At 46.9% G+C, this 14,331-nt stretch overlaps 1 protein-coding gene across 1 annotated transcript in view; it reads right to left on the bottom strand.

The window, feature by feature from the left end:
- Positions 1–4,031: 4,031 nt before the first annotated feature.
- Positions 4,032–14,331, bottom strand: part of DPYSL5 (dihydropyrimidinase like 5) — a 75,229-nt gene continuing 64,929 nt past the window's right edge. The window contains exons 11-13 of the mRNA XM_015588260.2: positions 13,951–14,158; positions 8,924–9,092; positions 4,032–7,062 (exon numbers count right to left, since the gene is read on the bottom strand). Coding sequence (XP_015443746.1) covers positions 6,977–7,062; positions 8,924–9,092; positions 13,951–14,158 — 463 coding nt within the window. The 3' untranslated portion in view covers positions 4,032–6,976. The remainder of the gene's footprint in view (positions 7,063–8,923; positions 9,093–13,950; positions 14,159–14,331) is intronic.

The raw sequence follows: 14,331 nt of genomic DNA, 5'->3' as shown, positions 1-14,331 counted from the left end.
GAAACTTGGCGTCTGGGAACTGATCAAAAGGGAACAATCTCCCTCGAGTAAGCTTAGATGGCAAAACTTCAGATGATTGTTCAAAACCAAGAATTCTAATAAAGCAAGAAGCACTGAGTGGACTATGACATTTCAATATGCATAACTTAAGTAGCTGTTCTCCATTGTGAGGTGATCTTTGATTTACAGTTGAATCTCTTTTCCCCCAAAGGGACTTGGAGGGCTGTAATTCACATAACACATTATTAATCTGTAGAAAGAAAAATAGTGTTCAGAAAGCTCAGGGTCTCGGAAATGATTGCTCACTTTTAATAGTAAACATGTGAAGAATTTGCAATTTGAGGAAAATAGTTGGCACATTTCTGTCATTCGAGGTGGAAAGACAGTATGATAGCCTGAGTGTATGTGTATAAAACTAAAAACTATAATAAATAAGTCAATGTTATGTAGTGAAAATAAAAATATTGTGTATGTGTGTATGTGTGTGTATAAATGCCTAAATTTTGACCTGTGAGTCAAGAGGATTTCAAGTAAAACCTCAAGAGCCTGTGTTTATGTATTTCTTGTTGATCACGTGGCATTCTAAGATACTGGTATCTTCTTGAGCTCTTATATGCAAATTAAAAAGTTTACAACTGATCCTGAATAAAAATTAATTTCTAATTGGTAAAGTCATTTAGCAAACATCTGCAAAATTTAGTACAAGATATAGTATGATATATTTATTCAGTTGCTTAAGCAAATTGAATATTGTTAAAATAGGAACTTGTAGCTCATAAAAGAGAACGATGTAAATTTAAAAGCTATACCAGACTTAACCCAGGTGATCAAGGTCAATGCCAATAGTGATAAACCATGTTGCTAGTATATATCCTTAATAGGATGTGATAAAAAGGGCGCTTCTGTGGTCTTCCTCCTCAAAACCAACATAACCATTTTTTTTTTTGAGGAAAATATTAGGACAATCTCGATTGAGGGACATTTCACAAAATACTTGACCAATACTCTTCAAAGCTATCAAGGTCATCAGAAACGAGGAAAGTCTGAGAAATTGTCACAGACAAAATGAGCCCAAGGAGACATTCCTACTCACCATACTATGGTGTTCTGGATGGAATCCTGGAACAGAAAAAAGGACCTTAAGTAAAAATTAAGGACATCTGAATAAAGTATGGATTTTAGTTAATGAGAATGTATCAATATTCATTCATTCATTGTAACAAATGTACCATATTAAAGTAAGATATTAATTATAGGGGAAGCTGGGTGTGGGGTGTGTCGGAACTCTGTATATGATTTGTTTCTGTAAATCAAAAACTGTTCTAAAAAATTAAGTCTAAAAAAACTGTTCTGAAAAAAAGAAAGCTACACCAGGACAGAATTTAAGTTAAAATTTAAGGAAACTTTAAAATACTAACTTATTCAAGGAGGCAGAATTCATTTGGTTAGAACTCATATAAACCTTGCATTGATAACTATGCAGTTATCGTAGATGGACCAGATAGATAGTGGTAAAGTGAAAAATCTGGTACATAACTTTGGAGATTTGAGCCGCTTGAGTGGGGCTGGTAAGCAGCTCTGCTTCGAATCCCCTAGGGGCTGACTCGCCATCAAAATAAGACTCAGAGCCAAAGCCCCGTGAGAACTTAGGCCTGGCAGAAAGTATAGAATTGAGAAAATAAAGATTTTAAAAGCATAGGGTTAACATTTTTTATATTGAGAAAATTTGGATATGTTTGGTATTTTATGTACTTGTAAGTGAAAAGTTTGGCTTATGAGAGCGAGTGCCTCATAACTAATTTAAAATGTGTAATTGAGACTTACGACTTTTAAGTCGAAATCTTACTAAGTGTATGCTTATTAGTGAAACATCCAATGAATCTCTAATCTCACTATATTCATAAGCTTCATTTATTAGATTGGTAATAATTATTTAGTACTTAGGAAAGAACTTAAAAAGGAAATAGAATTTCTAATGTAGTTTGAAAATGTAAGATGCTTAAGTTTACAAGTGGGATCAAAGTCCCCTTAAAAGTAAATGATAAAATTTGGTAGACTTACAACTTTTAGTGGAGTAATAAAATTACAAGCTAAACTGAAAAAGTCGAGTGCCCCCAGGCCTTCACCACTCTGCTGCATCCACAGCATGATGTCTCTGAGACTTAGGGCTTGTCACAGGAAACCCTTGTCCCCACCTACTCCAGAAAGACCTGTTTTCTCCATCTCCCAACATGCCCTTCATCTTTCAGTGATAGAAAATATTTAACTTCTGGACAGCCATATTAATAGCCTAATGGATATATAAGAACACATTAGATGACCATATATTTTATTGTCTGAATCAGGACATATTTGAAAGTGAAAGGGGGTACTATTAATTATTATTCTTGGGCAATAGACTTAAACCAGGATCGTCCAGGGCAAACCGGGATAAGATCCCGCTAGTTATAAATGTGTGATTTGTAAATATAGGAGAAGAAAGTGAAGAACTCAGCTTCCAGTGTAAGACAGTATCAAGTGTCAACAAAATATTAGATCCTCTGTTTTACTGGAAGACTATTAATAGCCGTTCAAATGTGTTATCATCAATACTGTCAAATAGCCTTCTATTAACCTAGGACTGTAAGTTCTTCCTTCTCCGTGTATCATGAGGTTTCTTCTTCCTATCTGGGGTGTCACAAGACTTTCTCCTCCACCAACTACAAGGTAATTATTAGTGTTAAGTTATACTTGCATATAAAAGTCAACCTGTAATTACGAGTGAAGAAATTGAGGGTGATGGTTGTCTAGCTGCTGGTTGGTTCAGGTTTCCCCAAATGCAGATTCTTATAATCCATCCTTATTTTACTGAGCTTGTGGTCTTTTATTTTTCCACAATTACGTACATACACGCGAAGGGATCCAGCATCTTCCTGGCTATCTTTTTTCTCTATAAACTACCTGATACCATTTACATGGTCTGCCAAATGTGTGGTCATGTCATTTTCTATCCAAACACAATAGATTTTTGGCAGTTAATCAGATTCTGGTGTGGTCCCATGTTATGGGGAAAACAGGGTGACATGGACACTTAGGCCCAGTGCCATCCCAGGGACTCAGCAACCTGCAAACCAGGTAATAGTGTGTCCGTCTGGCTCAGAAACCCCACCGGAGCCCGTACACACAGCTCATTTCATTACAGCCAAGCGCTTCACCCTAACCGCAGTGCTCTGGGTATTTCTTTTGGACGTGGCCTGTCTCATTTGCAGGAGGGTTACTTACCTGGTGAGAGCCGACTATTCCCCCAGATTACCTAAAATTTCCTCATTAAGGTTTTGTCTTTTAGGGCTAAGAATAAGTACAAGTGACCTTATCATACTGAAAGCAACAATTTCACTCAATCTTTCGTGTGAAAATGTTTGATCTGATAATCCTCCCCAACATCTGGCTGAGATCTAGAGAGAATGCAGAGGAGTTTGATGCAGGTGGTTGGGGTTTAGGGGGTACAACGGACCAATCCAAAAGGTGAGGTTCTGGGGAGCCAGAGAACAGCCTGAAGATCCTCCAAAGACAATTGGCCTTGGAACAGCCTTTTGTCATGAGGCCATAGTTCCATAAGCTAAGGGTTTTGCTGGGTGAAGAGGGGGATATGGGTTTTCAAAATAATAGTCAAGAGATTAGGCAACAAAGGGTAGGTATGGAAACTCTGTTTTTTCCTCCCACTTTTATATCTAATGCTTCTCCCTAGTTAGCCCTGTTTCAGATAACCCAGTGACCTTTCCTGGGAAATTTGGTGCCATAAACCTTGGTTTTGATTCCACCAGGAGAGGAGTTGTTGGGTTGGGCCCCCGATGATGCCCCCATCTCTCAACTTTTATTTTTTATCTGCAGACTCTGCTCAGGCTTCCCAGTAAGCTGCCACCTGCCACCCTCCACCCAACCTAAGTGAAAAACCAAAGCTATTTCTTAGCAATTTTAGCTTCGCCTCAGCTGCTGTAGAAGAGGCCCCCTGCCAACCCCCTCTTCTTTGAAGAAACACGACTGAGACCAAGTGAGAAGTAGCTACAGTTTAATACAAACCTGCACCAGAACGCAATGTGTCGGGCTGTTTTGTTTTGCCTCAAACAGGTGGCCAAAGCACAGGACCATGTTGTCTTGGGGTTGACACAATCTTAGCACCATGACTTTTACAGAGTGAAGAAGTCACTTGGGTGCTGGGGTATTGGAGGCTCCATCCCGGCCCCAGGCTGTGCTTGCTGCCTGGGCAGCTGGAGGGGGTTTGGGTTTCTGCGTGGTTCTGTGGTTTCTGGGTCAGTATTGGAAAAGCCCTCATCACGGCATTGGCTTGACAGAGACCTACTGTGGACTCCTAGCACTACACACACGCACACACACACACACAGTAGCACAATTTTCTGGTAACTTAACCCCACAAACCTAGAGAGCAGCTAAGGCAAGAACAACAGTATTTATTCAGCAAATACAAGACCAGTTTGAGAGCTGCATTCAGTGCAACCAGAGACCCTTTTCATTCCAACCAGGAGCCAGCAGGGCTGGTGATGGAGCGGGCTGCGACTCTGCACAGGGCAAGGAGCGGGTGGTGGGGGCTGATCGTTCATTTGGTTCCTTGAACCTCCTGATTTTCATCCAGAAGCTCCTGGGCAAGGGTGGGGTCTATGTAAGGATCAGGGGTGGATGAAGTGGAAGGCGTACGGTGGACCACTCCAAGATGTGGTCTCCCACAGCCACAGGCCATGCATCTCTCGGGCGGAGGCACTCAGGGAAGATAAAGCTTTCCTAGCCCAAGCAGGGATGCTGTGCCCGTGGGCCACCGCCACTGCTTGGCTCTTTGGCATCTGCCCAAGACCCATGACCCAGCAAGGGCTGAAAGGGGATAAAGATGGACAATGTGCATTGTACCAAGGGGTCAGTGTCGAAGTTTCCCAGGCCCAGATCCCTATCCACTGGCCCCATGGCCGCCACCCTCTGTGAGTACCTTTGCTTGCCCTGGGTTACTGTCTCCGTCATCTCAGCCCCTAAGAGAGGAAGATGAGCATGAAGGGACAAGTGAGGATGTGGAGGCAGGTCAAACCACATGGCAAACCTCCAACAGGTAACTAGTTCTGGCTCAAAGAGTGAATGTGCATTACAAGAAAAATCTATGTGTGCAAAACAAAGCAGAATGCCTACCAGGGGAGTAAGCCTTCTAATTGGTTAAACTCTCAGTGGGATCTCCAAGAGACATCTTCCCGCACTCCTCCTTTCCACAGCTAGGGTGGACAGCCATGCTCTTACGTGTAGTCATGGACACTTCTGGGGTCAGTTCTAAACTTGCTAAGCCTCATCTATGAAGTAGGGGGAATAATATATGCTCTGCTGTCGTGAGGAGCAATTGAGAGCTTGTATATGGAAATGCTTTGAAAACATAAAAAGCACAATAGAAAATAGAAAAGCAGAATAGAAATGTGCCAGGTATGACCACTCGCCCAAGAGTCCAGGAGCCACGTGTAGCCTGGGGTGCTCAAACTGAATGTGCAACGTGAAATCACTTCCCCGGGGGGAGAACAGGGCTTAATGAGGGCAGGTGGCTGGGGTACTTGCCAGCTCACTGAGGGTAGATGGAGATCACCTAGCCTCTAGTGTTTCCACGGAAATCTCCTGAAGCTGCGGAGGCAGGGAGGGCCCAGCTGGACATGGGAGGAGATGGAGGCCACAGCAGGTGAGGGTGTGGTGCTGACCACAGGAGACCACAGTACCCCTGCAGCAATGTGGGTTCTATAGCCAGGTCCCGCTGGCCTGGTCTCCTTCCCTGGCACCCAGCTAGCCCACCACCCTAGTCTTGCTCCCCCTCTCTTAGCAGGCATCAGGCCTTTTGCCAATCACACAGGTGGAGCGGCTGGGCCTCTGTCCAGCAGGGGGAGTTTACGGAAAGCCAGGTGTTAGTGCTGGGAGTGACCGGGGCCAGAGATGGGAAAGGCCACCCTGCTCCCCAAAGGTCTCCAGGGCCAGCATCCTGGGCACCCTATCAGAATGTAGGGACTAGACCAGGAGAGGAATGGATGGGAAGAGGGCCGGGGACAGGGCCTGTGGCAGCCTGGAAGACTCCAGGTCCGGGGAGAAGGGCCTATAAGTCCAGCACCCGCTACCCTCCTTCCCCTCTCTGCCCTAGGCTGTCTGGTTGGTGTCGAGTGCAGCATCTCCTAAGGTCCACATCTATTCCTGTTTCTATGCTATGCTAGTGACACGAAGCACCGTTATTTTTCACAGGATGCACAAACAAGTCAAACCAAACCACTGCGCAAACCAAACGTGCAAAACAAAATCATGTACACGCGCCTGGCACCAGCCTTGCGCCCCACCCAGCAGCCCTCCTGGGCCTGGTTCCCAGAGGGTGGGGTGGGGAGAGGAAGAAGCTGGTAAAGGGTGCAGAGTATTCCAACCACACCCACACCCAGGGTGTCCCCACCACACCCACAATAGGGGCTAGAGGTGAGTCAGGAAGAACGGGACACCCTGGGCATGGTTGGGCAGCTAACACCTGTCTGACTTGAGGAAGCTGACCACGAGGCCTAAGGGGATGGGGAAGGGAGTCCTTTTAAAATACATCTGCTAAAGTGCTCTGGACAACTGGCAGGTCAGCCAGCGGCAGGGCACTAAAGTCTGCGCTTTCCCGAAGCCAGCACGTGGAGGCAGGTGTGAGGAGGGGCCGGGCCGGGCTCTATGCGTTGGGCTCTGTGCATAGTGTGGGCTTCCTGGGCTCCATGAGGCCAGGGCAGGAAAAGACTGCAGCAGGAGGAACACATCTCAAAGTGCCTGTTAGGGTCGGCTCGAAGCACAGTGAATCACGCGTCAGACATGGGGAGGGCTCCCCGGGGCCGGTGGCCCCTCAGGTGGTGAGCTGCCCAGCCCAGCCTCTCCCACCCCTGCAGCTTCAGACGGAGGGTGTGCGGGCTGGTGGCAGCGGTGCATCTTCACTTGGGGGGGCTAGTCAGTGCCTTTACCAAATGCCGCTTGACCTGCCTCCAGGGGGAGCGAGGATCCGAGCCGAAGCTCGCTTTGGAACATGGTCGTCGATCTGAGAACCTGCAGGGAAGGAAGCAGAGGGTGAGCTGGGTGGCTCTTGCCTGGGCCATGACAGCTCAGCCACCTCCCCTGGTGGAAGCTCTAAGGCTCTCGGTGTGTATGATCTGTCTTAATCCTCATAACTCCTCCTTCTCATTTTACAGAAGAGGGAACCGAAGCTCAGGGAATTTAAGTAACTTGCCCAATGTTACAGGTGTTAAGTGGCAGAGCCTGAATTTGAACTCAGGTCTTCCTGATTCAGAGCCTTCACGATTAACCATCCTACTGTGCACCCTTTACTGCTCCCAAGCCTGGACATGTGGTCTCTCATCTCGTACACAGAGCAGAGATCATCAGCCTATTAGCAAGTGGGCCTTTGTACATATGCCTCAGTGAGTAAAACAGAGAAAATGGGAGCGGGCTCCATTGCTTTGGAAAATCCAAGAACTACACTCCAAAGAACATCACATCTTGAAATCTCAAGACTTAGTTGGAAAAGGAGGCTTGGTGCCCCAGGGAGCACAGTCTTCTGCCTGCCCCATTGAGGACAGACAAGGTTTGGGCAGAGGGTAGGCGGGAGGCTGCCTGATGTTTGCTGAGTCTGCGAGTTCTGTCCAGTCTCGGCTCTGCCCGGGTACTTGAGTGGGTGCAGAAGCCAATGGCCAGTAGGGCCCATGGTTCTGGGGACCTTTTCCTTTGGTGGGGCTGGCTGCTGCAGCAAGGGCCATGCCCAGGCAGCCTGGGAATCCACACCTCCGGGGTGGGCAAGGCCGAGTGCCCACGGCCTCCTTGCTTGTGTCCTATTGCTGCTCCCTGGAGTGTCAGTGGGCCTCAGGGCCGGGGAGCTGATATCTCAGTGATGAGATTTGCTCTGAGAGGAAGAAAAGAGTGGTTGAGAGGACCCCTCCCACAGGCTATCAGCTCCTCAGACAGGAACCAGGTGACTTCTGCCAGGAGCTGTTCCCAGCACACAGCTGGGCACAGAGGATGCTCAGCCTCACTCCCTTGGCGTCCCTCTGGTTTCGCTCTCTGCCTCTCAGGTTAGGACAATTTGTGTGCGAGTTTCATCAGCCCCAGTAAACGCCACGCTCCGTGGGGGGAGGATCTGAATCTCGCTCCTCTTGCTGTTCGGGCCCCAGCACAGTCCTAGCAGAGCAGATGCTAGGTCTGTACCTGGGTGAGGCCTGACGGCCCCTTTCTATCGAAACTGCCTGCAGGACCAGCATCGTATGGCCTCTGCTTGTTCTCCATTAAGGGTTGCCATTTATGCGACAACAACTCCCCTAACTTGAAATACTGCAGAGCATCTGGGATGCGAGTTGCTGACAAGAAAGTCCCTGAGCAGACACACCACATATATTATATATTTTATTATATGTAATACAATTCCTCCAAAAAAGGTGACAGTGGGGCAAATGTGGGGATACGATGAAGGAAGAGAATAAGGGAAATATCAGGTCTTTCAGAGAGGCTGGCAAGGAGCGGGTATGGGAGAGGGTAATGGGGGTGCAGTCTCATGTAGCACTCAGAGGGTTACGAGCTCGGATCAGCTCTGGGGCACACCCTTTGTGCAGGGCCCTTAAGGTGCTTCAAGGGACAAAACTATCTGAACTTAGAAACCATAGGAGACTCTCCCACAGGCCACGGCCTGTTCGAGTGGTGTCCAGGGACTGGGAGAGCCCTCCCACCCCCTTAATGTGTGTGTGTGTTTCATACAGGACCCAGAGCTCATCACTGGACATGCGATAGGGGAGGGAGGAGATGAAGGGAAAAGCAGCACAAATCCCCCTGCCTGGCTGGGCCTCCTGGCCCCTCAGCCCTCCTCCTGCCGCCCCACCGTGGTGGAGATGAAGGTGTCAGTCCCAGCGGCCCCTGCTCTTACCAGACAGGCTGAAGCTGGATTCATGAAGGTCCCTCATGCCCCCGTGTCGTGTAACGGGCCGGGTAGGAGTGTCTGCGAGTGGTGTCCCCATCTCTTTTTTCCCAGGATGCACGACGACAGCTACATCCCCCAGGTAGGGAGTGCGGTCTACTCCCTTCACCTTTAAGGTCTAGTGAAGGATGGAGAGAAGGAAAAGGGAAAAGACGACACCATCAATCCTCAGAGCCCAGACACCACCACCACCAGGGCCTCCTGGATGGCTGACAGGGCTCCAGACGCTGCCATTCTGCTCGGGACCCAAATTACTGTGACAAAGCCTTCCTATACCTTGAGCACAGGGAGTGAAGAATTCTTTTCTTGTACCTCCTAAATAGTTCATGTGCGCATATATGTGCCTGTGCACGTGTGTGCATACATACATGTGTGCATGCAGAGGATATCCGCTGGCTACCCCTTAATACTGGCCGAATCCTTTCCAAGGTAGCAGGTAGACTTCTGAAATATTTAACCTGAGAGCAACCCTCACGTGCGGCATCATCATCCCCTCACTTGCCCGGCTCCCAAGAAGCCATGCCTTTTACTGTGATCTGACACCTTTGTGGAATAGAGGCTAAATACAGCCAATTTGGAGATGAGAATTCCCAGTTGCAATACTATTTAATTTTGTACTCACAAAGGCAGTAGAGTCGAGCCTATATTCTGCAACCAGACTGCCTAGGTCCTAATTCCAGCTTGGTTACTTGTAAGCTGTGTGACCTTGAGCAAGTTACCTAACCTCTCTGTGCCCGTTTCCTTTTTAGTAAAATTAGGATGATAAGAGTACCTATTACTATGTATAGAGTTGTTGTGAGATCCAATGAAATAATATACATAAAGCTCTTAGAATTGCTCTGGCACATGGCAAGTGACACCTAAGTACCAGCAGCTATTATTGCCGAAGTCATTTAAGGGTGCTTAATCGTATTATAAAGCACTTTTGTGAGGAGAAAGAAGTGTGTTGGAGTGCATGCATAAGGCCTGAAGGAGCAGCATAGATAATCTGCAACCAAGGCATCTGTCAGGGACATAACCTCCATCTCCTTGCTGTTTGATGCTAATTGAAAATCTTGTTGAGGGAAACAATAGATGTGATTTCTTGAAGGCTCTTCAATCTACACATTTCTTTGCATTCTATGACAATAGACCTGTAGTTTAGCTCAGTCCTCAGAATGTCAAAACTGGTCTGAAGTGTTTCGGCCTGTGCCAGGCTGCACTTAGGCATCTGGCTTTGGTGGCAGGGGTCCCGGTGGTAAAGGGCACAGGCCCTAGGTGAACACTGCTGAGTGACCGTGGCTGGCCACAGCTCCCAGCAGCCCCTTGCTTCCTGGATCTATTTGTAGGGCACTATACTAGAACTGTCCTTTTCCCCAAGGCCCATGATCTTTAGAGACGGCATATTTATAATAAGATGAGGTTTTCTGATAGTTTTCTTTTTCTGCATATTGGAATTCTGTTACACAGGGCTGTAACAGAGAACAGGGAATAAAAATGGCTTTTTCTTGAGGGCCTTACATTGTCATATTGTCATTATAATAACTGACTTAGATAAAGGATTGAATTTATATCAGTCCTGGAAGCTGGTGCTCCTCTACTGTGGCTGGTCCAAGGAGTGGTCTGAATTGATCTCTGTCTTACATTTTTGTGAGGACGGCATTTAGAAGGGCTTGAAATACTTTCACTGATCTTTCTTGACCCTATTTCCCGACTAAAATATCTTTTTTCGGGAAGGCCACTTAACTGTTGTCAGATTTTTTCAAGCTGAGATAAAGTTCACAGACCATAAAATTCATCATTTTAAAGTATACAATTCAGTGGTGTTTAGTATATTCACAATGTTGTGCTACTATCTCCACTATCTGATTCCAAAACATTTTCAACACTCTCCAAAAGAAAACCCATACCCTTCTGCAGTCACCCCCTTTCTCCCCTCCCCACGGCCCTAAGCAACCACTAATTCCTTTTCTGTCTATGGATTTGCTTCTTCTGGACATTTCATATTAATAGAATCATATACTGTGTGGTCTTTTGTGACGATTCTTTCACTTAGCATGTTTTTAAGGTTCATTTATTTGTACGAAGCATATATTAGTACTCTATTTCCTTTTATGGAATAATATTCAATGGAATAATATTCCATTCAATGGATCTATCACATTTTGTTTATTCAACAGTTGATAGATATTTGGGATGTTTCCACTTTTTGGCCTTTATGAATAATGCTGCTACGAACATTCATATACCAGCTTGTGTTTAGACGCACATTTTCATTTCTTTTCAGTATATATCTGTGAGCGGAATTGCTGGGTCATTTGGTAACCAACGTTTTGGGAACTGCCTGTTTTCCAAAGTGGCTGCACCATTTTACATTCCTTTCAGCCATGAATGAGGGTCTCAATTTCTCCACATCCTCCCCAACACGTTATTTTCCATTTTCTTTTTGAAAATTATAGGTACCCTTTGTCAGATACTCTTGCGTGTAAATGTATTGCTCTTCTAGCTCTTTCTGGCACATCCTCCAGAGGCGGGGCTGAGGTCTCCTGCCATCTTCCATATCTGGGAAGCATATTGGAGACAGGACCTTTTGTTTACCTGAGACCCTGAGTTTCCTTTGGATTGAACATTGTGTTAACTAAAATCATGCTTTCTGCAGGTAATCCAAGTCTGCTCCCCCACATCGACCTAGCTTTGGATTTCTCTGCTTATTGGCCTTTGAGAGAGAAGGATCTTTAACTATTCTGAGAGCTCTGGGCCCTCACCCGTGGAAGGCTTGCCTGCAGACTTGATCTTTTGGTGTCAATATGCTGTTTACTCTTAGGCTTTTGATAATTGTTTTCAAGTATCAGTTTACGTGCCCTTACTTCATTAAGACTGGGAAGGACCCAACTAATGGCAGTACCTCAAGGTCCCCGAGTCTGCGAATCAAGAAGAACTCAGTGGTCACAGACATGTTCACGCTTCCCTCTTGTGCCTTTGGGAACTCAGGATTCCCTGTTTGCCTGATTACTTAAAATGCTGCCTGGTAATCAAAGATGGGCAATGGAAACCAGCATTATCCAGCTCTAGCATTCCCCTTGTCCCACCATGCTCGGGAGAGCTGGACCAGTTTGTGAAAGAAAGTTGTAGTTCTTGTGAATGAACTTGTGGCAGAGGGGCTCCACCGAGGACCAGGCTCAGGATGAAATGAAGTCCTGGTTAGGGGACCTGGAGAATGAACGAAGGCCAACCTGCCCATCATCCCACCTGATGGAACCTTCCTTCCTTCTAGTCCTTGGGTCATCCCAGGGCTGGGCCTCACAGGCCAGCAAGAGTGACAGGTATTCAGAGAACAGCTGGGGAGGGCAAAGGCTAAAGCAGCTACTCTTGAAAGCCTTTGGGTGGTTCCAAGAGGGAACAAAGGTGGGGACAGGAGGAGAGGCCTGAGGAACTGAGTAAAGGAGCTTGGATTTTACATAAAGAATTAGGGAACTAAGATTATAAGAAAGTTTGGATGAAGTAGAGGTCATGTGACCACGTGATAGTAAGTGTGCCAAGCCAGAGACAGCTCTTAAAAGGCCTATCCCTGAGATATTATTAAGCAGATTTCTAGAGCTCAGTCATATGGCATCTGAGTCTATATTCAGTCAAGGTCCTTTAAAATCTCTGGTCCCCTGTTGGAAGCTGGAGCTGGCTGGTCATGTGTGGAGAGCATGGGACCTAGGGAAGGGGATGCTGATACTGGCTGAGTGATCACAATACAGGGGTGGGGTGGGGATGGAGCAGTCACCTGGAAGGGGCCCAAAAATGTCCCCCTCCTCCACAAACACTGAGCTGTTACTTTGGGCCTCTGGCTAAAATGCACAGACTGTTTTACTGGGTCTCCTTCCCTGGACAGTGAAGCAGCTGGCTAGGCCAGACTTCATTGTTTTCCTGATTCACACATTCACTGCTACTACCTCCAGCACACTGCTGTGTATAGACGACTGGTATACTGGGCAAAAGGAATAAGCCAATAGGACACAGGAGAAGCCAAGTGAGGAAATTAAGAAACTTTAAAAAAAAGGGATTGAGAACTCAAGTGTGCCGTAATTACACCATCTCAGAGGCTGGGCAGGAGAGAGCTGTTAGATCCAGTGAGGCCTGGGACCCCTAGGCTTTCGGGTGTGATATATCTAAGGATGCTCACCCTTTCTAGATAGTATCTGGAAACAGCCAGGCAGGAGCATTTTGAGGCCACAACAGTATTGCTTTAGGCCAGAGAAAGGGAGGGGAAACAGCAAGATGCTTTCAGCTATCAGTTTGTCAGATTTGTTCTTTTTGATGACTAGGGAGCTTCAGCCAGGGGCCAGGGCTGCAGTTCCCAGCACCTGGAGCTGTCAATAAGGATTCAGGCCAGATTCTCTAGGGCAGCTCTCAAAGATGAGGCTGGAATCAATCCCCATGCAATGAGGGCACAGCCAGCCTTCTTTTGGGTGAATATGTCTACCAGAGGGTGGGAGTCCCTGGGAATGAGGTAGAGCCCTCAGTTTTAATGAACACCCAGGGTGCTTATGGAATCTGAGGACTGGGTGCAACCGTGAGATATGAACTATTCCAGACCTGGCCTGACCACTTCAGTGTTGGGGAGCCCAGACTCAGCAAAGCCCACCCAGCCAACTGCCATCACAGGAAGGGGGTGGATTTCATAGAAAGAGTAACTCCAGGCAAAAATGGAAGCCCAGGCCAAATCAGGAGTCCCTTGCCCTTAGGGACGGCAAGAATCCTTCTAATGACCAGATGTTGGGACAGCTATGACACCTCACAATATTCCTCAGCTCTAGGAGAACTGAAGACCCTTCCCAATACATTTTACTTTGCTACAGGGGCTTCTTTCTTACTATTTCTTGTTCCTAAGTGACCATTCCAGGCAAAAGGATTCAGCGGGAAAAGTGAGAACATCATTGAGATTTACAACAGTCATATAGGGGCTTCTACCTCTTCCCACACATCTTCTTCCCTCTCCCTCGTCTTACCTTTTCTCTCTGGACCAGCTTCTTGTAAACGGTGTCTGGGAAGGACCTCAGGGGACAGAACTTGCCAGTGCCCTCAGCGCACATGAAGACACCATTCTCATACACGACCCGCCCCCGGCTGATGGTAACCAGCGGCACGCCATGACAGCGCATGTTCTCGTACAGGTTGAAGTCTCCTCCCTGAACCTGGGTGCTGGCTGAGATGGTCCTGGTGGGGAGAGGTAAAGATGCCACAGCTCAATGGGAAGGGAAGATTTTTTTTTTAAATGGGAATGTTCAGTGGGAAGGGATGATGCTTGGTGGGGAGAGGTGATGCTCAATGGGGAGGGGTGATGCTCAGTGAGAAAGGAAGATGCTCAGTGAGAATAAATGATGCTCAGT

This window comes from Pteropus alecto, unplaced genomic scaffold, assembly GCF_000325575.1.
Source record: "Pteropus alecto unplaced genomic scaffold, ASM32557v1 scaffold61, whole genome shotgun sequence".
NCBI classification, from domain to species: domain Eukaryota; kingdom Metazoa; phylum Chordata; class Mammalia; order Chiroptera; family Pteropodidae; genus Pteropus; species Pteropus alecto.
This window is presented reverse-complemented; position numbering and strand designations above follow the sequence as displayed.